Genomic DNA, 24,837 nt, shown 5'->3' with positions numbered 1-24,837 from the left:
TTCCCCATTTGGCAGTAGGGACAGCAGGCAGGATCGCCAGGGCAGCCCACAAAGGAAGACTGGTGGCTAGTGGGGAAGAGACTGTCTGGTCACTCAATAACTGGACATACTGACCTCTGACCTTGTCATATACTAAATCCAGTGTCACACCGCCCCCTGACTCTAGAACCACATATCCTGTTCAGCCCCTTGGTCTCCACATCTTGCCCAAGACTGGGTAGTAAATTGCAGGGGTCACTCGCAGGCCCAGGAAGAAGCAGGAGCAACAGTTCACAGGCGGAGGAAGGTCTCAGCTAGTTTATTTTCTTTCTGGAGGAGTCTTCAAGGGAGAGCAGTCCCGGCTGCTCAGGCTGCAGAGAGAGAGGGTGGGTCAGAACCTGGCTTGGTCCAGGGGACCCCAGGCGTGGTGGTCAGGGAGCAGATATCCAGGTTGGGAGTTTGGGGTGGTGCCCAGACTCTGGGACTCCAGGGCAGGCCAGAAGGGGAAGGGAAAGGTGGGTTGGGGGAGGGGGAGATCCGTACCAGGTGGGAAGGAGCTGCGGCTCTTGCTGAGCAGTAGCCGGGGAGGGCCCTGGTCCGTGTCTGAGTCCGAGTCCCAGCAGGGAAGAGGAGGGCTCAGGCATCTGTGTCCCTTATAGCCTGCAGGAGGGACATGTGCGAGTCTATCATGACACCTGAATGTGACCCTTGAGTGGTCTGTGAATATGAGCCCAGTACCCTTGATATTGGAGAAGGAAATGGCAACCCACTCTAGTGTTCTTGCCTGGAGAACCCCAGGAACGGGGGAGCCTGGTGGGCTGCCATCTATGGGGTCGCACAGAGTCGGACACGACTGAAGCGACTTAGCAGCAGCAGCACCCTTCATATAATGTGATCCTTGATCATGTCCCTTGAATGTGACCCAACACGACCCCAAACTATGATCTCAATTGATGACCCTTGAATTTTACCCCATTCGTGTGTGTGTGTGCGCTAAGTTGCTTCAGTCATGCCCAACTCTGTGCAACCCTATGGACTGTAGCCTGCCAGGCTCCTCTGCCCTTGGAATTCCCCAAGCAAGAATACTGGAGTGGGTTGCCATGCCCTCCTCCAGCGGACCTTCCCGACCCAAGCACCCAACCCATGTCTCTTATGTCTCCTACACTGGAAGGCAGGTTCTTTACCACTAATGCCAGTTGGGGAGTCCCAGATTTTATCCCATTGACCCTTAAAAAAGATTAGTGACCCTGAGTGACCCTTGGATGAAACCTCCAGGGACTCTCTAATGTCACCCCAGAACATTATTTAATGTGACCACAGAATAAGACCCAACAGAGGACTTCCCTGGTGGTCCAGTGGTTAAGAATCTGCCTGCCAATGCAGGGAACACAGGTTCCATTCCTGGCTTGGGAAGATCCCACATGCCATGGGGCAACTAAGCCCATGCACCACATCTGCTGATCCTGTGCTCTGGAGCGCCCAAGCTACATCTACTGAGCCCACGAGACCTAGAGCCCATGGTCCGCAACAAGAGAAACCACCTCAATAAGAAGCCCATGCACAGCAACAAGAGAGTAGCCCCTGCTTGCCACAACTTGAGAAGGCCTGCACACAGCCATGAAGACCCAACATAACCAAAAATCAATAAATAAATAACTGCGGGGGGGAAGACCCAACAGATGTGACCCCCAAATATGGCTTCTGACATGACCTCCATGTGTGAAGCTGGAGAATGATCTCCCCCCCAACCCTGGAGTGCTGCTCAGCCCCCCTCACCCCTGAGGTTTGCGGCCCTGGGGCGGCCCCCTGAGGATATGGTGAGGCCATCAAAGGAGTTCTGCAGCACATGCACAGCGGACCTGTGGGGAGATGGTGATCTGTAGGCCCTCCAGGGGACTCTGGACTGCTCAGGGCTGGGGCGGGGGGGCTGTGGTGGGGGAAGGGTGGAGATGAGTCCCAGGAGGAGAGGGAGACCTGGACTCAGGTGGGTTCCAGGTTCTGGTGGTCACTGGTTGATCTGATTGGGAGGAGAGGGCAGGGCAGATGAAGGTCAGGGGTCAGAGGTTACAGTGGGAGCTCATCACCATATGTCACCCAGCTCCTTTTGGAGGTTATCCCTCCAGGAACCACTGCATCCTGGTGGCAATTCCTCAGTCTCTAGCCAGTTGGCTGTCTCGTACCCTTGCTGCTTCATCTTGGTCAGGACCTGAGGTCAGAAAGGGATGGGGAAACAATAATAATAATGGTGAAAGGTGTGATATAGCATTTATTGCATACCAGGATGCCTTTAAACAGCTTATCACTCAGTTAATGCAGCTACTCGGTCAGGCAGGGCTATGTTATTACATCCATTATACAGATGAAGAAACTGAGGCTCAAGGAGGGGAGGTGACTTGATCACAATCACATAGCAGTAAGTACCAAAACTGAGATTTGAACCCAGGCCTTCTGGCTGCAGTATGATAGTAGAGGCCAGCAGAGATCCCCATACCCCAACTCACACAAGGTTCCCCTCCCACCCCACCCTGCTCTGCTCACCTTGCGGCACTTCACCTGTGTCTTCTGCATCTTCTGGATGTTCACCAGGTTCTCCGTGATCTCCTGTTCCTGTGCCTCTGTAGGGGGAGGGGACTTAAGGGGGCCGAAGCTGTAGAAGGACCTCCACCCTGCCCTCCCGGCCATAGGCTTTGGGCACTCACGGAGCTTCTGATAAATGAAGGTCACCTCCTCTCGTACCAGCTCCAGCTCCTCCCATAGGAACTTCTTGCTGAGGAGACAGGGCACCTCTGGCCTCCCATATCCTGGCCCCCTGGCTTCCCATTTGTCCACCTGCCTCCCCCAAGCCACTGCCACCTTCCCTGTTTCCATCTGTTCAACTACCATCCCCCAGAGGCTTGTCCCTCCCCCACCTGCCTACCCACCTTTCCCCTTCTACTACTATTCCCCCACCTCCTACCCCTCCCTACCCCCACCCTGTCCACCCCTTCTGACCTTCAGCCTCCTATTCCCTCAGGCCCCCATTTCCTGGCTTCCAGTTCTCCATCTTCTGGCGCCCTTGACCTCCCATACCCCAACTCTGCCCCTCTCCACCACCTCTCCCCTCCAGTTTCCCATCTCACCCCTGCCAGCTTTCTGGTCCCCTGAGCTCCCTTCCCATCCCTGTCTCCCCTTCCTCTGGCCTCCCAGTTTCCCACACAGCCCCACTGCCTCCTGCCTCCTCCACCCCCTCCTCTTGTCCCCCAAGCTTTCCATGGCCCCCCAGACTCCCTTACTTACTTCCCCCTCCCATTTCCCCCATCCCACTTGTGGCCCCTTCTCCCTGGCCTCCCTCCTCTCCTGAAGCAACCTCCATGCAACCCTCCTGGCAACACCCACCTGTCCCGGATCTCCTGGGCCAGCAACTGCAGGCAGCGGGTGGTGCGGGCCCGCTGCACCTCCTCGTTGTCATGCAGGCTCTTCTGCAGCCCCTGCAGGCCTTGAGCCAGGGCCTCATACAGCTCCTGCCGTCCCTCCACCACATCCCACTTGTGGCCTTCCTTGTCTCCCTGGTGGCTCGTGGGGCCCAGCACCTCTACAGAGATGGTGGGAACTTGCCTGAGCCCCACCCACAGCCCTGAGCCTAGCTTTGAACACAACTTCCCCTAACCCTCACCAGACCCTGGCCTGAAACCCAAACTCATCCAATTTTTCCCACCCTGGCCTGACCTGGCTGACCTTGACAGGGCCAGCCTCCAGCCTTACCTCGACCCTTGGCCAGTTCTCACCTTCCAGCTGTTGGATCTTGATTTGCTGCAGGCAGCTCTCCTTCTCCAACAGGGTCACTGAGTGGTTTAGGAACTCGAAAGCCTGGGCCGAGAGGTCAGGCCTAGGGGTGGGAGCAGGGGTGAAGTGGGAGGGGATGGAGACAATTGCTGGAGGTGGGGCTGAGGTGGCTTACCTTGGTCTGGGCCTGTAACTGACACCTGAGTGACTCCAGTTCACATCTCAGAAGCTTCTGGCAGTCGGGAATCATCGAGGTGGACTTAACTGTGAGCAGAGGTAAGGGTCAGCCAAGGCTGGGAAGGGTGTGGGGGGGGTGGGGGCAAGGTCAGGGCAGAGGTCAGTAGAGGTTCAGGGTTGGGAGTGAGGCAGGGGACAAGGTAAGGAGCTGGGGTAGGCTGAGGCAGAGGTAGAAGAAGGAGTAGGGGTCAAGGTCAGAGACAAGGATGAAGGGCAAGGTCAGGGGCAAGGGTCAGCTGATGACAGGGATGAATGGGAAGCAATGGTGCAGGTCCACTGAGGAGGGGGCAGAAGGTGGAGGCAGGAACTGGTGGGTCTTCTACCCATAGTCTTGTTGGGTGGAAGGTTCTTACCTTTGGTTTTGGAAGAGCTGGTCTCCAAGGGCTTCTAGAGAAGGGGGACATGAGGGCAGTAGAAATTTACCCCTGGGCTGCATCCTTGCTCACCCTAACCCAGGGTGTGGGGGTTAGACATGATTTGGGTCTGCTGAGTTCTGGGTGTCCTAGACCCCCGAGGGCAGGCAAAGCTGCCTCCAGGCATATGCATGCACCCCCAACCCCACCTCACCTCTGCCCCAGCCCGAACACACTCAGAAGCGCATCTGTGTGGCAGGCATGGGGGCTGCCCCTGAGAACACACAGCTTCAGAGCCCTCACTCCGGCTTGGACTCAGGTAATGGCCCTCTTCTTTAGGGGCAAACGGCATCAACAATGTCTGCAAGGAGCACCAGCAACCCCTGATGCACAACCACACACAGTCATCGAAACACAACCATAGACACACAACTTCAGACACAGAGATGCATGCTAAGTCATAAGACCCAGGGCACATGTCATGCCCATCTCAGACATACAACCACAGTCACAGACACACAGGCAGTCATACCCAGAGACAATCACAGACAGAACCTCATTAAGACACATAATGGGCTTCCCCAGTGCTCAGACGATCAAGAATCTGCCTGCAATGTAGGAGACCTGGGTTCAATCCCTGGGTCGGGAAGATCCCTTGGAGAATGCAATGCTAACCCCCTCCAGTATTCTTGCCTGGAGAATCCCATGGACACAGGAGCCTGGTGGGCTACAGCCCATGGGGTAACAAAGAGTCAGACAGGACTGAGCAACTAACACTTCCACAAGACACACAATGAGGCATCCATTCCATTCATTCAAGACATTTTTAGTGCAGGCCTGGCTGAGCACTGGGCGCTGTTCTGGGTGCTGAAGACAAAAGGCGTGAGGGTTCTCAAGAGCTCTCTGCCCCACAGCCCCCACCCGAAGCCCTGCAACAGTAGATTGAGGTGTGGCAGGAAGGGGTTTCCCAGGTGGGGTAGACCTTAGTGCTGCTGTTATGCCTCTTCGGAAGATCCTGGCCATTACACGGCTCCTGTGAGTCTGAGCAAAGGGTGGAGGGAGACCCATGTGACTGACACCCTGAGTCTCTCCCTGGCCTCCAGGCTTCAGTTGTCACTGTGTTTTCAGGTGCAGTCGGCTGTGAGGTCTCTGGCTCTGGGTCCTTCGACCAGTGAAATGTATATTCCAAGGTCTTTTCTGAGGAAGTGCCTGGCAAGAGGGATGGGTGGTGAAGGTTTCCTGAGAGCCAGCCCACATCACACCAGCTCCCCCAGCCCCAGGCTAGTCCCTCAACGAACCACTGCACTTGTCACACTTCTTTTGAGCAGGCGAGCACGAACCACAGCACTTGTCACACTTCTTGTGAGCAGGTGAACATGAGCCACAGCACTTGTCACACTTCTTGTGAGCAGGTGAACATGAACCACAGCACTTGTCACACTTCTTGTGAGCAGGTGAACACACGTTGGAGGGTGAGGGAAGTGAGCGGTAGCAAGGCACGGAGTACTCAGGGTCCAGAGGTAGGCCAGCCAGAAGAGGGTTGCTGTGAGTGGGGGGGACAGAGGGCTGCACTGAGACCAGCTCCTGGGTCCTGACAACCCCAGGCCCTTCCTGACACCCCAGAGTGGCCACAGCCCTCAACACAGGCTTCTTAGTTATGTTAGGAGCCAAAGCTGGGTGAAAGATGATCCTAGCCCCAGGGGTTGGACTGGACAGTGAGAAGAACCCAGAAGTTCCCACAGAGGGAACTGAGGTCTGAGATAAGCCTAAAAGAAAAAAAAAAAAGATCTTAACACTGGCCCTAAAGGAAGGACATCCTTGGCAGGAAACAGCATGTGCCAAAGCTTAGAGGTCTGTCTGTGCTCCCAGTGCAAGGAGTCCAGGTTCAATCTCTGGTCAGGGGGCCTGGATTTGATCCCTGGTCAGAAAACTAGATCCCACAAGCCCACAACTAAAGATCCCAAATGATGCAACTAAGATCCAGTGCAGTTAAGTAAATATATATATATATTTTTTTTTTTTTTTTTTTTTAAAGCTTGGAGGTCTGGAACCAGGTGCTCTGTGCTGATAAAATCAGGGTGGCTGGAGGCAGAGGTCCAGGAGGAAGCAGCAGGAGGTTGGCAGGACAGCTCAAACAAGTCAGGGCAAGCCAAGCAGGGGAGTTGGGAACTGGCTCCCCAGTAAATGAGAGCCACAGAATGTGAGAAGGAGAGGCACAGTACATCCATTTAACAAATGTTAGCTGAACTGGGGCCCATGCCTGCACTAGGTAAGGCTGGGAACAGGAAAGGGCTCATTTCTGGGTCTCACATACATACCCCCTTGCCCTTCCAGTGTAGTGAGGGCTGTCACAGCCGGAGAAACCTGGGACAGGTCTGCCTGGAAAAACTTCCAGGTGAAGGGTATCTTGCCATGGATCACACTCAGCCAGAAAGGCCACAATATAGTGCTTTCTCTTCTTTTGTCCTTTCTGGGCCCTCTGGTATCCTTCCCCTAGCCCAGTCCTCCTGGAAGACTCCTATATACCCTTCAAAACCTTACTCAGTATCGCCTCTGTAAAATCTTCCTTAATCCCTTTTTAAGTTCATATTTTCTGAACATTTGGCTGAGTGCTGGGCACCACCATAAGCCCTCACTGGGTCTTCACACACCATCCTAAGCCCTCACTGGGTCTTCACACCCACCATAATAACTTGCAAGGGTTATTATTCTTCCTGAAATGTTCTAAGCTACCCCTTCAAAAGTTACTGCCTCAGGGAGGTCCTCACTGCCAGAGGCAGTACAGCATGATGATTAAGCAAGGAGACCCTCCAGTTGGATGTCCGGTGTTCAAATCCTAGTTTTGTCCCCTTCCCAGCTGTGTGATGTTGGGATAATTATGAAACCTCTTCAAGCCTCAGTGTCCCCAACTATAAAAATGGGATATCATACTACCTACTTTACTGAGTTGTTGTGATTAAGTAAATTAATCCATACGAGTGCCTGATACACAATAACGGGAACTCAGTCTTTGAAAATTACACTGAGGACTTAGTACTTTGGAATCATAGGAGCCCTGGGAGACTTGGGAGGGGAAAAAGCAGGGTGCATTTCTGAGTGACAATTGCAGGCAGGACACCAGGTCGATCCCCGCCCCAACTCGCCTCCAACATCACTTGCTTCTCCCTCAGTCACTCCAGATAGAATTCTCGGAGGAAGGGGGCGGGGTCATTTGCCTGGGCCCCGCCCCCGGGGCCTTGAATCCTGCGCCCTCCAAGCTTCAGACCCCTTTCCACCCCCACCTACCACATACCACCTGCTCATGCTCTCCCATCAGGGACCGCGAAGCCAGTCCCCAGCTGTGACGCTGAAATTTGATCCCGTGGGGACACCATCCCATTAAAACGCGCGGAGTCCAAAGGTAGAGTCACAGAGAGGGGTGTGGCTGGCAGTTTAGCTCCGCCCCCGCCGATGCAGCAGAAGGCTTCATTGGCGCCTTTCCGCTTCCGCAGATCCTAGGATCCGCGGTATAATTGGATGAGAGTCCGGAGAGTGGGCGGGATTTCAGGTTTAGTTTCCGTTTATCGATTGGTCAATATTTAAGAGGGCGGAACAGGAGATACAGATCTCCGGTCCGATTGGCTTCTGGCTTAGCTGGGGGGCGGGACGAATTCTTGGTCCCACGAGGGGAGGTAGCTGAGGAGGTTCGCGGGCCACCCCAGAGCGCGGGAGTGAGGTACCGAGCCCACCAAGCCTGACATCCTAGGTCCAGCCCGGGACTCCTGGTGCTGCGGGTCGAGATCCGGGTCCAGTGGTGGGGTCGGTTTCCTCCGGATGAGATTTGGGGTTTCCAGGATTAGAACGCGTCTCTGGGAGGTGCTTCGGGAATGTTCTTAGCGACATCCTGTCATGAAAGGAGCGGTCTTTGATGTTAGAAGTGAGTCCCTGGGGTGATATTTGGGAATCACTGGGGTGATCTCTGAAGATCTAGGGCTGCAAGCTTGAGCTGCTGGAGCTGAAATTTGGGGGTCTCAGAGGTGGCATGGATGTTGGGGTTCAGAGACCCTAAGATCTTGGGGGCTGACATTTGGAGAGATAGGGTCGGGGTTGTCACAACTGTTTTGGGTCTTCCCCATCCCATTCCTGGGCTGCTAGCCCGGTATCTCTGCTGGATAGACCATGACCCTGGCCTTGTGCAGGCTCACAGGGTCTGAAGGCCACAGGGCAAATATAAAGCTCTGACTTACCTGGTGCCTCCTTCTCAGGCCTGAAAGATGGAGGAAGGTGGGAATCCAGGAAGCTTGACTAAAGTGATCCATCTCCTGGTCTTGTCAGGGGCCTGGGGCATGCAAATGTGGGTGACCTTCATCTCAGGTAGGGATCGTCGGCCTGGACATCATGGATGCCCGCGGTGGGGACAGGGATGAGAGAGGGTCCTTGGACGAGTCCTAACACTGGTCCCCTGCACCCCACAGGCTTTGTGCTTTTCCGAGGCCTTCCCCGACATACCTTCGGTCTGGTGCAGAGCAAACTCTTCCCTTTCTACTTTCACATCTCCATGGGCTGTGCCTTCGTCAACCTCTGCATCTTGGCTTCACAGTGTTCCTGGGCTCAGCTCACATTCTGGGAGGCCAGCCAGGTATGCGGGCTTTGGCTCCACTACCCTCTGGACATTCACTCCCAGGACTGCACTGAGCACCTATGACACCTTTGTGACAATTAAAACAAGACCCCCCAAACCACCCTAGCTTCCTGGTATACACAGAGTTGGGCTTTGGATACCCTTGAGCAGTGCACAGCCTGCACAACCATCCCCAGCAGCCCTGTCTATTCCCCCTGTGTCTGTCTGCTGGCTGTTGCTCCCTCTCCTCCCCCTGACTGGGCCTGCAGCCAAGCTGTGGTGACTCAGCTGGGCTGAGGCACTGACCCCAGCTCACTGTTTAAAAACTAGCCTGACTGGGGATTTACAGTCCCCCACCTCCATTCCTGGAGAAGGAAATGGCATCCCACTCCAATATTCTTGCCTGGGAAATCCCATGGACAGAGGAGCCTGGTGGGCTACAGTCCATGGGGTCACAAAAGAGTCGGTCACGACTTAGCGACTAAACAACGGCAACAACCCCCATCCACACATTTTACCCAGCCACAAGGCAAGGAGCCATCTCTGCATCTCATGTTTCTCTATCCTGCCCTCCCCTGACCCCATTCTGTCCCTCAGATGTGGGCAGGTAAGGCCTGAAAGGGGTTTTGATAACCTCACAGACACATGAGGGATTATGGGTAACTGGAAACTTCGGGGACTTTTAATCCTTTCCCTGTGGGCCCAATGTCAGCTTCTAGGGACTAGGCTGGGGCCACAAAGGAGATAGGCCCCGTCTTAGGCTCTTTGGGGGAAATGAAGGGACAGTTACTGTGGTGCTCTGTCCCAACTCAGGGAAGAGAGGCTCTGCCCATCCTCAGTTCTGGGGAAGAATTGGGTAGGAGACAGGCTGTGTTCTGGAAAGTTCCAGTCAGTGTATTAGAAGAGAAGCAGCTCAGGAATTCGGGGGAGAGAGAAGAGACAGTGGTGGAGCCTTTCCTTAGGAACTGCGGGTCTCAGGATATGAGAGCTGGAGCTCTGTTTGGGTTTGGGGATGGAGCAGGGAGACCTGGCTTTGACCCGATCCTGTCTCCCATTCCCCTCTGGCCTTTGAGGATGCACAAGGACATGCCCTGGGGCCCCTTCTGCCTCCCAGGAGTGGCTCACCTTGTCCTCACGTTGCCCCACCAGCTCTTCTTGCTGCTCCTGAGCCTCACACTGGCCACCGTCAATGCCCGCTGGCTGGAGTCCCGCACCACGGCCGCCATGTGGGCCCTGCAGACTGTGGAGAAGGAGCGGGGCCTGGGCGGGGAGGTGCCGGGCAGTCACCAGGGCTCGGACCCCTACCACCAGCTGCGGGGTCAGGACCCCAAGTACAGCGCCCTCCGCCAGCAGTTCTTCCGCTACCATGGCCTGTCCTCCCTTTGCAATCTGGGCTGCCTCCTGAGCAATGGGCTTCATTTGGCAGGCCTTGCCCTGGCCCTCCACAACCTCTAGCTCCCACTGACTCTCTGTCTCTGCTGGGGCCCTGGATGTCAATAAACGCTTCTTTGGAAATGACTGCCTTCATCTTTCTCCAACTGGGAAGCAAAGAAGGGGAGGGGCAGGCAAGGGTTGTTGTTGCTGTTGTTTAGTCACTCAGTCGTGTCCTACTCTTTTGCAACCCCATAGACTGTAGCCCACCAGGCTCCTCTGTCCATGGGATCTCCCAGGCAAAGAATGCTGGAGTGGGTTGTCATTTCCTTCTCCAGGAGATCTTCTCAACCCAGGGATCGAACCTCCGTCTCCTGCCTTGGTAGGTGGACTCTACCACTGAGCCACCAGGGAAGCCCTTGTAGGCAAGGGTAGAGCTGAGGGATTCCGTTTTCGCATTCACATGGCATACTAATTCAGAGTGTAGTATGTTGCAGCCCCTAAGCTCGTCCTACAATGGTGCCATTTGTTGAGCACCTACTGTGTGCCAGGCATGGCGCTAACCATTACACATAGCATGTATTATGGTAACAGTATCTGGTTCTGATCCATAGAGGACAATTGTATTTTTTCACCTCATTGACATTGGGAATGGCCATGTGACTTGCTTTGGCCAATGAAATGTGAGCAAAGTCACTTTTGAGAAGAAGTATACAAGCCAGTGCCTGATTCACCACATCTTCCCCTGTTTGTAATGATCAGTGTGAGTGAGAAGCAAACCTTGGACGTAAGGGACTTGTGAACACGGTAAGGGAAGGAAAGAGTGGGGCAAAGGGAGAAGGTAGCACTGACCTATATACACTACCATGCATAAAATAGATAGCTGGTGAAAAGTTGCTGTATAACACAGGGAGCTCATCTTGGCACTCTGTGATAACCTAGAGGGGTGGACTGGGGGAGGGGAGGGAGGCTCAAGAGGGAGTTGATGTATATAACTATGGCTGATTTGGGGTGTTGTATGGCAGAAAACAAGACAACATCATAAAGCAATTTTTCTCCAATTTAAAAAAATGAAGCAAACCTTGGATGTTGGGTGCCATGGTGACTGTGGGGCTGCTTGTTACTGAGCATATACCAGCACTTCCTGACTGACACACATCTCAGTTCATCCACAGTAGCCCTTGGAGGTGGCTAACATTGCTCCCAAGAAGCAATGGGGGCTCAGTGAAGTTCAGCAAGTGGCTTCAGGTGCAGTTGTTTGAATTAGGAATCCACCAAAGCCTGAACTTTAAAAATTTTTGGTTTTAAAAATTTTTTGGCCACATGACATGTGGGACCTTAGTTCCCTGAGCAGGGGATCAAACCCATGCCCCCTGAAGTGGAAGCATGGAGTCTTAACTACGTGGCCGCCAGAGAAATCCTAAGCCTGAATATTATAAATGCAGATTCTCTACTGTTGGCCTGAAGAAAAAAACCACAGTTGGGCCTGGATATCAAATTTTGTGGCCTCAGGCCAGGGCCTGCCCCTCTCTGATTTCCAATTTCTTTATCTGTAAAAGGAGGGGGTTAACTCTTCAGGTATTTGGAAAAGGTGTCTAGCCCAGTTTAGGGTCAGGCGCTGCACTTTACAAACAACAAACTCATATCAGAACCTTTACCCAACCCTGTGAAGTGGGCACCCTTGTTAACGACGGACCACATGATGGATAGGGAAAATGAGGCCCGGGGAGGTTAACATGTCCAAAGCGACAAGGACTGGAAGTGGTGGAGCTGAGATTGGAACCTGGCTCCAGAGTCCGTGCTCTTAGCTGCTGTGCACATGTAGGAACTCCACGTCTGGTTGGTTAAAATGAAATGTTTATTGGCAAGGAACAGACAGCTAGCTGCGCGCTTGGAGATACTTCCAGCCCCTCCCCCGTCCCACTCCGCCTCCGCCCAGCCCCACAAGCCCCGCCCCGGTTCCTCCCCGCCCTTCCCCAGGAGCGGCCCCTCTTCCCGCTTAGGGGCGGGCCCGGAGCGGGATCCGGGTGGCTGCTGGCAGCGGCGGCGGCGTCTGCGGCTGCGGGGTCTGGGTCGCAACCAGGGCCAGGTCGCAGAGAGTTCGGAGGCAGAACCCTCGCAGCCAGCGTCCCCCACTACGCGAAGTGACTCCCTCGGAGGGAGAGCACTCCAGCCCGCGCCTCCGCGTCCCAGCAGGTCTCCGGGGGGGACTGGGGCTTAGCGGGGGAGGGCCGGGGTCCTGGGGAACAAAGGCAGGCGGCGGGGGACGCCACTTCCCTCGCCCCTACCCAGCTGGGCTCATCGGGAGCGTTAATGGGGCGCGGGCGGGGCAGAAAGCCCAGCTGGAGACAAGAGATGTGACCATATGGTGATGGAGGAAGCTCGGAGCTCCCCAGCACTGGCTGGGGCGCCCCACATCAGGTGACGAGGGGGACAGGACCGAGCCCTCCGGGGTCCCTTAACTCGTTCCTGGCCTGATGGAGAGTCGCCAGATGGTCAAGATAAGAGGTGGGACCGGCTGACAGGTGGGCTGAGGGTGGGGCGGAGTTGGGGCCCCATCCCAGCTGCCCTGCCTAGCATGGGGAAAGGCTTCCTGCCTCTTCCCTTCCCCTCCTCAAACTCGTTCTCCCGGAACACGGGGTGGGGCAGAGGGCTGGGCAGGAAAGGAGGGCCGGCTGGGTCCTCCTTTTTAACCTGGATAAAAGCCTCAGGGGGTAGTTGAGAAATGGCTTTGCCAGGGGTGCCTCTGCTGGTTGCCCCACATTCACCCAGGCCTTCTGGGGCCTCCCTGTGAGGCTCAGGGAGCAGCCACAACAGCTAGGAAAATAGGCCTCTGCAGTGACTGAGGGTGTGCATGGTCCCAGATGAAGCAGCCTTATCTGTGGGGACAGATTGACAGGAAAGGCCCATCCAGGTGGTCAGGGTGGTGGCTGGGGTGGGTGGTTTCCTTGGATTGGAAGACCATCTTTCTGGCCTCTGTGGGCTGACGCTGGGCTGGGGTGAGTCAGCTTTCCTGGGAGGCAGATGGGCCCAGCCCCTTTGACAAACAGAAGGTGGCAGGCCCCATTTGGGGGTAGAACTGGGCATTGAACCCTGGGGTGTATCCACTTAAAGCCCCCTCCCCATGGGCTTCAGGGAAGGACTTAAAGTTGGCCTGCGTAGGGGCAGGCGGGTGGCTAACACCTGCCAAAGTCAACACCCAGGCCCTGGGTGGTGGTGGGGTGGGGGGGGCTTTATCCAGCTGACAGCCCCAGCTACCCCCAGCTCACACTTGGGCCACGCCAGCTTCTCGCCCCGGGGCAAAGTCCACATCTGCACCTTCCGAAGGTTCTGGTTCCTCAGCAGCCCGATGAGGCACCCCCAACCTGGACCCTTGCATTTGGCAAACATCCCCATTTTCTAGGCGAGGACGCTGAGGCCCCACAAGGGCAAGTGACGCATCCAAGATCACTTGACGTCCAAGTGGCAGAGCCAGGATTTGAGCCCAGGTCCGGTGCATGGGCTTCCCAGGTGGCTCTGTGGTAAAGAAACTGCCTGCTGATGCAAGAGACCCGGGGTTGGGAAGATTGCTTGGAGGAAGAAATAGCAACCCACTCTGGTATTCTTGCCTGGAAAATCCCATGGACAAAGGAGTCTGGCAGGCTACTGTCCATGGAGTCGCAGAGTTGGACATGACTTAGCAACTAAAACAACAACAACCAGTGTAGACACTGGGACCATTCCCGGTGTCATTTTCCCTGCAGGGCTCCAGCTCTCCCCATTCCAGGAGGCTCCCTGCCAAGATGGCATCAGCTGGAGACCCCCCAACAGGCCAGCGGGATGCAGCGGACCAGAACTTCGACTACATGTTCAAGCTGCTGCTCATTGGCAACAGCAGCGTGGGCAAGACGTCCTTCCTGTTCCGATACGCCGACGACTCCTTCACGCCCGCCTTTGTCAGCACCGTGGGCATTGACTTCAAGGTCAAGACAGTCTACCGCCATGACAAGAGGATCAAGCTGCAGATCTGGGTGGGCCAGGCGGCAGTCTATGGGTCTGCCGGCCCAGGCAGGGGCTGGGGTTCCTCTGGGGAAGCTCAGGCGAGGGTGTAGGGCTGTGGGGAGGGGTCCCAGGTCAGCAACAGTGATCCAGAGTCGGGGAGAGGGCTTGGGGTAGATGTGAAGAGCAGTAGGGGTATTATCCATGAAGTGAATTCATCAGGATGAGGGGGATTTACCCTGCTCTCTAGGGTCTGAGGGGGAGACAGTACTAACCCAAGCTGGATTAGAAGATCTGGTGACGAATGGGGAAGAGGTTTGGGTACCCTGTTGGGACAGGCCCGGAGGCTCCCACTGAGCTTCTTCAGAGTCATGCTCGCGCTCCCAAAGCACCTGCTGGTAATGATTGTCATGGTAATGAGCATCAGACTGTCTGCACCAAGGTGGTACCCTCTGGTCAAGGTGGTTCTTGTTTGTGGTCATGAAGTTGGTTCTTGGAGATGAGGTCATAGGGGGCTTAATAAGTCTTTGAGAGGCCACCGACCCCTCAGACTGGAAACCCCTCAAGGACAGGGTGCATGTCCCCTCCATCAGACTAGAGCAGGCCCATATTTCTCCCCATTAAATCGGGGGCTGTGAGGGCAGGTCCATGTCCTGGTCATCAGACTGGGGCTGTGAGGCTGGGGTGCCCACCTGGAGAGGTAGGGTGGGGAACAGGGTGGCTTCTAGATGCCTGACCCCACTGTGTGCCCAGGACACGGCGGGCCAGGAGCGCTACCGTACCATCACCACAGCCTACTACCGCGGAGCCATGGGCTTCCTGCTCATGTATGACGTTGCCAACCAGGAGTCCTTTGCTGCCGTGCAGGACTGGTGAGTGCTTGCTGACCACTTACCCCCTGACCTTCACCCTCTCTCCCTGACCCTAATCTCTGGCCTAACACAGCCCTCCAACTCCACAGGGCCACGCAGATCAAGACCTACTCCTGGGACAACGCTCAGGTCATCCTCGTGGGGAACAAGTGTGACCTGGAGGATGAGCGTGTTGTGCCCACCGAGGAAGGCCGGAGGCTCGCCGACGACCTTGGTCAGTGCCCAACCTGGGCTACAGGCCCTGGACCTCCCAGAACCAAACCTCCATCCCTATGCTTGAGTCCCAGGTCCAACCAGTCACCAATACTTTGCCCTTTGAAGATCTGCCCAGAAGAATACCTGCATGTATACCACCTGCTACATTTAATTCCAGAGGATTTACCCACAGATAACCTTTACTGCCCAACTGCCCTGGGAACCCAAACTCAGCAAAACCATTTCTGGGAATTTATCCTACAAACACCACCCGTGTGGGAAGTGACGGGTGTATCAAATTACAGCACAGTTATTAGGAGGGAAAGCTTGGCAGCCTCCCAAGTCTCTCACAGTGGGGGAAGCAGCTACACATAAAGTATAGTCACGTGAGGGAATACTATGCAGCTGTGTAAAAGGATCAGGCCATCCTTTATGTTCTGCAGTCTGTGGATATATGGGTAAGTGGAAAAAGCAAACTACAGAATAGTGGGTATGGCTGCTGCTTTTAGTCCAGGGATCAGCAAACATTTTCTTTTTTTGGCTGCACAGTGAAGCTTGTGGGATCTTAGTTCCCCAACCAGGGACTGCACCCATGCTCCCTGCAGTGGAAGCGAGGGGCCCTAACCACTGGACTGCCAGGGAAGTCCCTTGCCAACATTTTCTTAAAGGGCCAAATAGGAAATATTTTCAGTCCTAGGGTCTAACTGCTCAGCTGTGCCTGAAAGCAGCCTTGGATAATACATCAGTGAATGAGTGTGACTGTCTGCCAATAAAACTTTAATTACACAAATAGGCAACAGCACCTGAGACTAACACATAATATGATAAATCAGCTATGTTCGTGCATGCTCAGTCGATCAGTCATGTCTGACTCTGTGACCCCACATACTATAGCCTTCCAGGCTCCTCTGTCCATGGAATTTTGCAGGCAAGAATACTGGAGTGGGTTGCCATTTCTTTCTACAGGGGATCTTCCCAGGGATCGAACTTGTGTCTCCTGCCTTAGCAGGCAGATTCTTTACCACTGAGCCACCAAGAAGGCCCAATATACTTAAATTTAGTTCTTGAATAAATACTTATAAAGAAAATAGGCAACAAGCCAGATTGGCCTGCAGCTCAGTTTGCCAACCCCTGCATTAGCGTTTAAAAAGGGTATATATTGATGTATATTGATGTTTGCTTAAAGGAACTCTGGAAAGATACAGAAGGATCTAGTAATCCTGGTGACCTGGGATGCTACCAGGGTTGGAGGGGAACTTTTCAGCCTACCTTTGTGAATCAGGTGAATGGATTCTCGATTCAAAGTTTAAGCTAAAAGAAAATCTTGTCCTGGAGTATTCTAGGCCCTCCCCAGGACTTTCTGTCCAAGAGGGAATGTAAGCACTATGCAGGGAGGGCGGGTTAAGGACGGAGACTCTGGAGCTAGAATCCCCTCCTGCAACCCACTAACTACGTGACCTTTGGCATCTCACCTACCCTCTCTGTGCTTCCATCGCTCCATCTAGGAAACAGGTGAAAACCTCATCTAGCTCATAGGACTGTTAGATTAAATAAGCAAATCCTGGCCCTGATTGAACATTAACTGCAGTTATTTCTTGATGGCTTTGTGATCTCGCACCGGTGACTTTAGCTCTCTGGGCCAGCACTTCCTCGTGTGTGAAAGGCAGATAATATAATAACAGCCCCACCTGGTTAGGTTGTCAGGAGGGTTAAATGAGTTATGACGCATGAAGCAGTGCTAACAGAATCCTGCGTATGTGTGGTTTGCATCTAAGCGTTAGCTGGCATGACTGTGAAGTGTTGCTGATGTTTGTGCCTAAAACCTAAGAGATTTACTGTCTGACCCTTTGCAGAGAAACTTCACAGGCCCCTGGACCATAACCATCCCCTCTTTCTTTTCCTTTTTTTTTCTTGCCATCATCTGTTGGAGAAACTGGGTCTTTGTTCTGTGGAAGGTCCCCCGTTTGGGGTTTGACTCTGCTCCTTTGTCAACTGTGCTTTAGGAACCTGAGCCTGGGTCCCATTTACAGATGTGCTGGGAGTCAGCTGTTGGGGCCCTGCTGTAGGCTGGAATACTTGAGAATGCTGCCCACACCTTTTTTGTTGTTGTTGGCTGCAACACGCGGGATGGGGGATCTTAGTTCCCTGACCAGGGATTGAACCCTTGCCCCCTGCCGTGGCTGCGCAGAGTCTTAACCACCGGACCACCGGGGAAGTCCCCTGCTCACACCTTCTTGTGGAAAACATCTAGTTCTGGGGGTCAGGGGGCGATTCCCACTCTTCCATTAAGTTTAAAATATCAGACAACAAGTTAGGAGATGGATTTGGACCCCAATTTTGTAAGAAAAAAATCCACACACGTGTGCACACATATTCCTACCCACTACAAACCAAACCCCAACAATTATGTATTTTTTTTTTAAGTGGAAAGCTAGATGTCAAAACAGCAATAGTAGTTGTTTCTGGGTGATGAGATTACACACAACATTTTTAGCTGACTTGATACTTTTCAGTAGTTTCTCTAGTGAATATTCATAATTAGAAGAAATAAGGCGTTTAAAAAAAAACAAACTGGGACTTCACTGGTGGTCCAGTAGTTAAGGCTCCGCACTTCAACTGCAGGAGATGTGGGTTCAGTTTCCTGGTTGGGGAACTAAGATCCTGTTGTGTGGGGCAGCCAAAAATTAAGTCTTAAAAAAAGAAGAAAAACTCAAGATTGTTTGAGGCAGAGCTAGACATGATTAATGAAATGCCAAATTTGCCTGGGAAGACGGTGGGGTGACATTGATGATCACCAGGCTCAGGATAGAGGTCGTTTCCTGCCTCTGTCATCCACCCATTCATCCATCTATTCATCCATCCACTCATCCATCCATCTATACATCTATCTATACATTCATCCATTCATTCATCTATATATCCATCTCTCCGTCCATCCATCTACTATCCATCCATCTATACACTTATCTATACATCCTCCCATCTACCCATCCATCCATCCACCTGTACATCTATCCATCTAAAATCACATCATTCATCCATATATCCCTCTACCCACCCATCCATCCATCCATCTGATCAGTCATTCAGTCAGTAGTTTCTGAGCGCTTGCTCTGTGCCAGGCCCTGGGCTGCAGTTGTGGACAAAGCAGATAGACAGCCTGCCCTCTTGGTGCGGGTATTCTAATAGTGGAGACATAGATGGATAATTATATATTTACTAATTATAATGATATTTATCTAGTGCTGCATGATAATGACAAGGGTTAGAATGCTGCTACTGCTAAGTCACTTCAGTCGTGTCCGACTCTGTGCGACCCCATAGATGGCAGCCCACCAGGCTCCCCCGCCCCTGGGATTCTCCAGGCAAGAACACTGGAGTGGGTTGCCATTTCCTTCTCCAATGCATGAAAGTGAAAAGTGAAAGTGAAGACGCTCAGTCGTGTCCGACTCTTCGCAACCCCATGGACTGCAGCCTCCCAGGCTCCTCCATCCATGGGATTTTCCAGGCAAGAGTACTGGAGTGGGGTGCCATTGCCTTCTCCAAGGGTTAGAATAGAGGCCTGTTCACCCTGTGCTGTGTGTAGTAGCCTGGACATTTGTCTGAATTTCTGGCCTACCTTGGGAACGGCAGATGGGGATACACTGGGGACCATAGCTCCCAGCAGGTGGAGCCTGAACCGGGGCGCAGGGTGCAGGAAGGACAGTCATGTGCACCCTATTTTCAGGTTGCTGGGCCACTTCTTGTAGCCCAGGAACTCTGGGCAGGGCCCCAAAGCATTTGTACCACCTCTCACCTTTTGCTAAGTGGATAAGCTTTTTTTTTTTTTTTTGCTTTGTTGGGTCTTGTTGCAGCGCTGGGTTTTCTCTTGTTGCAGAGCATGGGCACAGTAGTTCCAGCACTCAGGCTTAGTTGCCCTGAGGCACGTGGGATCTTAGTTCCCCAACCAGGGATTGAACCTATATCCCCTGCATTGGAAAGCAGATTCTTAACCACTAGACCACCAGGGAAGTTCCTAAACATTTTTTTTTTTAAGAGAAAAAGTTATAATGATCCCTGTGATGCTAAAAGTCTATTCAAATCTGCTTCACCCTCCCCTTCCCCAAAAGGAATCAGCCAGCCTGCCCTCCCTCCTGAGGCCCAAGGTGGTACACGAGAAATGTTTAATCTGTTATTATTTCAACCAGGCAGCCTGAGTGTGTTAACCTGTGTGAATTTACATGAGTGACTTTCCTGCTGTGTGCCTCAGTTTTCCCATCTATAAAATGGGCTATAATAGCATAGGGCATTCCCTAGCAGTCAGGTGGTTAGGGCTCCACCCTTCCACTGTAGGGGGCATGGATCCAATCCCTGATTGGGGAACTAGGATCCCACAAGCTGCATGGTCCAGCTCCCCCCACAAAAACTGTCTACCTCAGACTGAGTGACTGCACATGCCCAGAGCATCCTTAAATGAGTTAATTTACATAAAGTTCTTAGAAAAGTACCTGTCACATAGTAAGCATTGCGTAAGCACTGCCTATTATTATTATTACTGTTTTTAGTGCACTCTGTAGGCCAGGAACTGCGTACATTGTATGCTCTCTAAAACTCTGCGAAACCTGCCATTATCTGGCTGACAGAGGTTACAGATTGGGTAGCCCTGGGCTGAAGCCAGTCCTGTTTTATTTGACCTGGAGCATATGTTCCAGAACATGTGAAATACTTGGCTGCGCTTAAAAGGTCCACATAAATATTGGGCTTTGTGGGCACCCTGGCTGTGCCTTCCTGTGCAGCAGAAATTGGATAGAGGATGAGTACCGCTTAACTGGGGTAAGACTCTTGCCACTGCTGCCTTGTGACAAAGAGATACGCAAGGTAGTCCGGGCAAGCGCTGCTGTCACACGTTTTTATCAACATCAGCAGCATCATTGTTCCCATTTTACAGAAGAGCAAACTGAGGCTCCGAAAGACTAAGAGTCTCAGCTGAACGAAGGTCAGAACTGGGCTTGGAACCCAGGTTCGTGTGATGCCATAGCCCAGGCGCTGACCCCCCAGGGTTTCACAGATCATCCTATCTTTTTTTTTTTTTTAATGCCATTTATTATGTTTAAACACCCTCCCCACCCCCTGCCACAACATGTAGGATATTAGTTTCCCGACCAGGGATCAAACCCGTGCCTCCTGCAGTGGAAGCACGGAGTCTTAGCCACTGGACCGCCAGGGAATTCCCACATCTTCCCATCTTCTATTCCTCCAGGTTTTGAGTTCTTCGAGGCCAGCGCCAAGGAGAACATCAACGTGAAGCAGGTCTTCGAGCGCCTGGTGGACGTCATCTGCGAGAAGATGAATGAGTCCTTGGAACCCAGCTCTAGTCCTGGCAGCAATGGGAAAGGCCCGGCCTTGGGGGACACTCCAGCGCCACAGCCCAGCAGCTGTCCCTGCTAGAAGACTCCCCCACCCCACCCCCTCCTGCCTCGGCAGAGACTGTAACTGAGGCATGAGCCATAAGGGCTGTTTCCAAGCTCAGGGCGCCCCCAACTTCCCATTGGCCGCCCCCACTCCCGCATGGCGCGTTCTCTGGCCAAGGCCACCAGCCTGCCCAAGCAGCCCCTGTCGCAGTCTCCAGACCCTGCACTGCGGGCAGGGTCTGGGGAAGGGGCGTGCACGAGCTTGCTGCTTCCTGGCATTGTCATGGTGATAGTGAGCACGCACACGGCGTCCCACTCCGCCTGGTGAAGGGGCAACCGCCATGCCTTCTGGGTTAGAACCACTTATCCGCATCCGTTTCTGAGTTGGGCATTGATTTTAGTTCGTGTGCTGGCCAGAGATGGTTCTTCTGCCTCGTGCAGTTGGGATGGGAGTGGGGAGTTGGTGGGAGGGATCTCAGAATTCATCCGTGGAGATGTGGAAGGCAGGTCCTTTCTCAGGATCGCCCAGTCTGCCTGTGAACCTTCTGCCTGTGAACCAGGGTGGTGGTTTTGCATCTCCCAGACCCCTCCCTTCTGACCTGCAGATCTTCTGCCTGTGAAAGCAGTATTAAAGCGGCTTTTCCCAGATCGCCCCCTACCCCCACCCGCGGCTTTAGGGACCCCAGAAGTGCCTTCTCAGCTTCCCCAGAATTTGCTCGACCCTGCCACTGTTACAGCTGACCCACTGCATTCTCGATCCAGAATAGAATTCTGGAAATTATGGGCTGCTCCGGGCCAGGCAGAGAATCATGCATTCCTGCTGAGGACTTTTTACCAGGAGTTAATTCAGAGTTAGAAGCTTAGGCTCTCCTGCCCTGCCCTGCCTTCCACGGGCCCTGTTTGGCTGGTAATGTTTTAAGCAAGGTCTTTCCACATCCCATATCCTGCTCAAAAAGGAAATTGAGCAATATTCCTGTAGCATAGCCTGCACTGGCTGGCGGCTCTCCATGTGAGGACATCGGCTCCTCCCACTTGAAAAACCTTGAAGACACAGGGCTGGCTTCCCGAAGCCATGTTATCTCTGGGGTCCTGCTAATGGAGGAGCCACAGGAAAGAACGCTTTGGGGTTTGGCTGGAGGGGCAGCAGGGAAGGTAGGGCTGGGTAACCGCTGTTGCTACTTGGATTTCCTAGGTGCCGCTTGGGAGTGGCAGGCTGAAGACAGATGGGTGGAGAACAGTCCCCCTGGTTGATTGAGGCACTAGCAGGGAGCCCACCAGGTTGGGCGTCCCTAGCTACCAGGGGCTCCTGCTGGGAGGTGATCTTCATTTTGACACCTTCCTGGCCCCATCCTCCGCTCAGTGGCCCTTCCTGCCCACCTGAGTCCAACCTTGGTGACGCAGTACCTCTTTCTACTCTGGAACACTGATACCCCAGAACTTTCCACTGTGAGGACAGCCAAAGTGTGTGATTTGTCCAGTCTCCCAGCCCCTGCTGCCAAAGTGACTTTCTGTAGCCTTGAGGATCTCTGCTACTTCCTACAAGGAATGGGCAAGGTCTGGGTCCAGTTTAACGTAGTTCTTACCTTTACAGAAGCTGGAGATTGAATTTGTTTCTAGAGGGCCCTGTTCACCCCAAACCAGGGACTGCCCTTAGAGCGTCAAAAGTGGGGGTATTTTTGTACACCAACAAACTTGACTGCGATGAAAAGGACAAGTTCTTGGAAATACACCACATGAAACTTATCAGAAGGTTTGGGTCAGGGGAGTCTAAAATGTCAGTTGCTTTAACATAAAAGAAATTAAAGCAGCTAGAAAAAGGCTTCTTAAGACACACCATGGCCTGTCAAGATTGCCTTTGCCTGTCCATTTTCCTTAAACTGCTGCCAGAAAAAAAAGTTTGGCCAGAGTGTCACTATCAAGGGGACCAGCTGACTTGTGTGATAGCCTGTGTGATAAAAGACAGCTTTGGCTGCATCTTGTACCTGACCTGGCCTAAGATTTCTGTTTACACAAGACTTTTCAGCAGTTCAACTTTAAGTTGCAGTTGAGACAGCTGCCACTCTTGAGGGTTCTCTCAAGCCTGGGAATGATGTAGGAGAATTTTTCTTGTTTGGTCTAAAAATGGTGTTCAGTTTTTATCTTATGATGTTTTGGGGGGAGGTTTAACTCCTGACAGTGTCTGGAAAACTGCACCTGATGTTCTCAAAGATCACCAGGAGGGAATGGAGGTTTGTTGAGTTTACAAACAAAGATTAAGCCAAAGGCTGTGGGAAGACAGCTTCCTGGTGCCAGGGAGGCTGGGATCTGGGGAGGTGCCTTGAGGCTGTATCCTGCATCCCTGCTGTGCCTTCTTATTTGCTTTCAAGTTGTCTTTCCAATGTCAGCAGGAAATTGCCATGATCGCCTTTTGGGGTTTGGGGTTATGTTTGTTTTACTTTTCTTTGGCTTCTCTGGGGATCATTTTCTTGTGTGTTTCTCTCCCAGCTCCACTGAAAACAAAACAAGGGGTGAAATTTGATCTCAGTCTTGAAGTGCTAATTCCAATAAGTGACTTCTCCTCCATGATCCCAGAACACACCAGGAGAGAGCTCTAGACCTTTATATTCTGGGTGTGGTTCTCCTTGTGTAAGCCGTTCTTAGATCAGTCATAAAGATGTGCACTTTTCTCGAGAAAATAAAAAATTAAAGTTGTTATGCCCAGATGCTGTGGTTCTTTTCTTTCCATTAGTGAAATGGAGTTTCCAGGAAGAGGACAGTTGAATCACAGCCAAGTGGAGAGTTGGTTGAGGGCCGTGTGTGATGCTGCAGAACCTGAATCAGGACAGGGAAGCTCTGGTCTGGGGCTGCCTCTAGTTGGGCTGATCTCTGGTGACCTCCATGGTGGCTCAGATGGTAAAGAATTTTTCTGCAATGCAGGAGATCTGGGTTTGATCCCTGGGTCCGGAAGATCCCCTGGAGAAGGGCATGGCAACCCACTCCAGTATCCTTGCCTGGAAAATCCCATAGACGGAGGAGGCTACAGTCCACGGCAGGCTACAGCCCCTGGGGTCGCAGAGTCAGACATGACTGAATCGACTTAGCATGCATGCAAAGTGATAGATAAAAAGTGATTTCTTAGAAAGGGACGCTTGTAAGGTTCACAAGTGGGCAGCGCAATGCTTGCCTGCCCCGGGTACTCAGTGAGTTACATTTTTATAGTCAGAGGAAGAGAGTGGAAGGGGAGAAAATCTTATCTGTCTTCCCCCAGGTAGGGCAGGGAGGTTTACTTGTCCCTCCCTACGTGGTCAGGCCAGGACTGTCACAGCACTTCTGGAAAATATTTTCAGGTCTCAGTACAATGAAGTTCCTTCTTTTTGAAAAGTCACCTTCCCGTAAATGATAGTTTTTTGTGTCCACAGAGCCTGACTGTAGAGTCATTAACTTGATGACACCACTGGGCAGATTGTAGGCCTTATTTTCTACTGTTGTTTTATTGTTTTGGGGGGCATGGTGCAAAGAGCACATCTTAGGGGCCAAATAACACGTTTTGGGGGTTCCTAACTCAGTGAGCTCACTGGGCAGGATGTGGGTCTCATGCCACCATTATTTTATTGCTTTGGGGCATGCCCCATGCTCGTGTTGCATGGTTTTGTTGTTAGCTTGCTTTTATCATTAAGCAAGCCAGTCTGACTTTGATGCTAAGTGACCTGTTTTGCTATATAATAAGTCAGGCAGGCCCACCTTGTTTCAGAATTTTCCCATTACTTTCTCGAGTGATCATTAATCTTATTAACGGGGTTTCCAAGCTAACTATTTGATCATCCTCTTTTGTCCCTATCAGACACACAGGCGAGATCAGAGTCACGCCCTCGAGGTAGTTTGAGTCACTTTTTACGGTACATTTCTTCCTGGTTTACTTTCGTCAGTCATCTTGCTTTGCCTGGTTCTGAGCCCGTATTTTTTTTGTCTTAAGCTCCTCCAGGGCTTCCCTGATAGCTCAGTTGGTAAAGAATCCGCCTGCAATGCAGAGACCCTGGTTCGATTCCTAAACATTTCCACCAAATAAAACATTCTCTACTTTCGGCTTGTGATTAATTTTTTAGTCAACACTATTATGGACT

At 52.7% G+C, this 24,837-nt stretch overlaps 3 protein-coding genes across 7 annotated transcripts; 2 read left to right on the top strand and 1 right to left on the bottom strand.

The window, feature by feature from the left end:
• Nucleotides 1-212: 212 nt before the first annotated feature.
• Nucleotides 213-7,987, bottom strand: CCDC159 (coiled-coil domain containing 159). 2 transcript variants are annotated; one of them, XM_070373692.1, is made up of 14 exons: nt 7,617-7,987; nt 5,630-5,874; nt 5,314-5,540; nt 4,546-4,692; nt 4,332-4,365; nt 3,917-4,005; nt 3,744-3,825; nt 3,355-3,550; nt 2,679-2,746; nt 2,518-2,594; nt 2,064-2,185; nt 1,756-1,838; nt 523-639; nt 213-350 (listed from the first exon to the last, which is right to left on the bottom strand). In XM_070373692.1, the coding sequence occupies exons 1-14, from the start codon at nt 7,619-7,621 to the stop codon at nt 346-348; spliced, it is 1,497 nt and encodes a 498-aa protein (XP_070229793.1). In that variant the 5' UTR covers nt 7,622-7,987; the 3' UTR covers nt 213-345. The 2 variants fall into 2 exon arrangements, with proteins under 2 accessions (XP_070229793.1, XP_070229792.1); XM_070373691.1 differs by having other exon boundaries at nt 7,624-7,987.
• Nucleotides 7,956-10,446, top strand: TMEM205 (transmembrane protein 205). Of its 4 annotated transcripts, none has more exons than XM_014476697.2 (4): nt 7,956-8,046; nt 8,576-8,684; nt 8,786-8,949; nt 10,081-10,446. In XM_014476697.2, the coding sequence occupies exons 2-4, from the start codon at nt 8,585-8,587 to the stop codon at nt 10,384-10,386; spliced, it is 570 nt and encodes a 189-aa protein (XP_014332183.1). In that variant the 5' UTR covers nt 7,956-8,046; nt 8,576-8,584; the 3' UTR covers nt 10,387-10,446. The 4 variants fall into 4 exon arrangements, with proteins under 4 accessions (XP_014332183.1, XP_014332184.1, XP_070229798.1 ...); XM_014476698.2 differs by having other exon boundaries at nt 7,994-8,129; XM_070373697.1 differs by lacking the exon at nt 7,956-8,046 and adding an exon at nt 8,111-8,247.
• A 1,850-nt stretch (nt 10,447-12,296) lies between these two features.
• RAB3D (RAB3D, member RAS oncogene family) lies at nt 12,297-23,439 on the top strand. Its single transcript, XM_070373690.1, has 5 exons — nt 12,297-12,498; nt 14,046-14,312; nt 15,034-15,152; nt 15,242-15,366; nt 20,587-23,439. The coding sequence occupies exons 2-5, from the start codon at nt 14,085-14,087 to the stop codon at nt 20,772-20,774; spliced, it is 660 nt and encodes a 219-aa protein (XP_070229791.1). The 5' UTR covers nt 12,297-12,498; nt 14,046-14,084; the 3' UTR covers nt 20,775-23,439.
• Nucleotides 23,440-24,837: the final 1,398 nt, after the last annotated feature.

This window comes from Bos mutus, chromosome 7, assembly GCF_027580195.1.
Source record: "Bos mutus isolate GX-2022 chromosome 7, NWIPB_WYAK_1.1, whole genome shotgun sequence".
NCBI classification, from domain to species: domain Eukaryota; kingdom Metazoa; phylum Chordata; class Mammalia; order Artiodactyla; family Bovidae; genus Bos; species Bos mutus.
Note: the sequence above shows the minus strand (reverse complement) of the source record. Positions and strands in the feature narration are given on the sequence as shown.

Excerpts from the sequence above, each read along its gene's own strand:
- CCDC159 (XM_070373691.1), bottom strand. Across the intron at positions 4,693-5,313 it reads GGCATAACAGCAGCACTAAG|ACATTGTTGATGCCGTTTGC; the intron begins GTCTACCCCACC and ends TGCTCCTTGCAG. Across the intron at positions 3,826-3,916 it reads AGTTACAGGCCCAGACCAAG|GCTTTCGAGTTCCTAAACCA; the intron begins GTAAGCCACCTC and ends CTCTCGGCCCAG.
- TMEM205 (XM_014476697.2), top strand. The coding sequence starts at position 8,585 with ATGGAGGAAGGTGGGAATCCAGGAAGCTTGACTAAAGTGATCCATCTC. Across the intron at positions 8,685-8,785 it reads GTGGGTGACCTTCATCTCAG|GCTTTGTGCTTTTCCGAGGC; the intron begins GTAGGGATCGTC and ends TGCACCCCACAG. Across the intron at positions 8,950-10,080 it reads CATTCTGGGAGGCCAGCCAG|CTCTTCTTGCTGCTCCTGAG; the intron begins GTATGCGGGCTT and ends TTGCCCCACCAG.
- RAB3D (XM_070373690.1), top strand. The coding sequence starts at position 14,085 with ATGGCATCAGCTGGAGACCCCCCAACAGGCCAGCGGGATGCAGCGGAC. Across the intron at positions 15,153-15,241 it reads TTTGCTGCCGTGCAGGACTG|GGCCACGCAGATCAAGACCT; the intron begins GTGAGTGCTTGC and ends CCAACTCCACAG. Across the intron at positions 15,367-20,586 it reads GAGGCTCGCCGACGACCTTG|GTTTTGAGTTCTTCGAGGCC; the intron begins GTCAGTGCCCAA and ends CTATTCCTCCAG.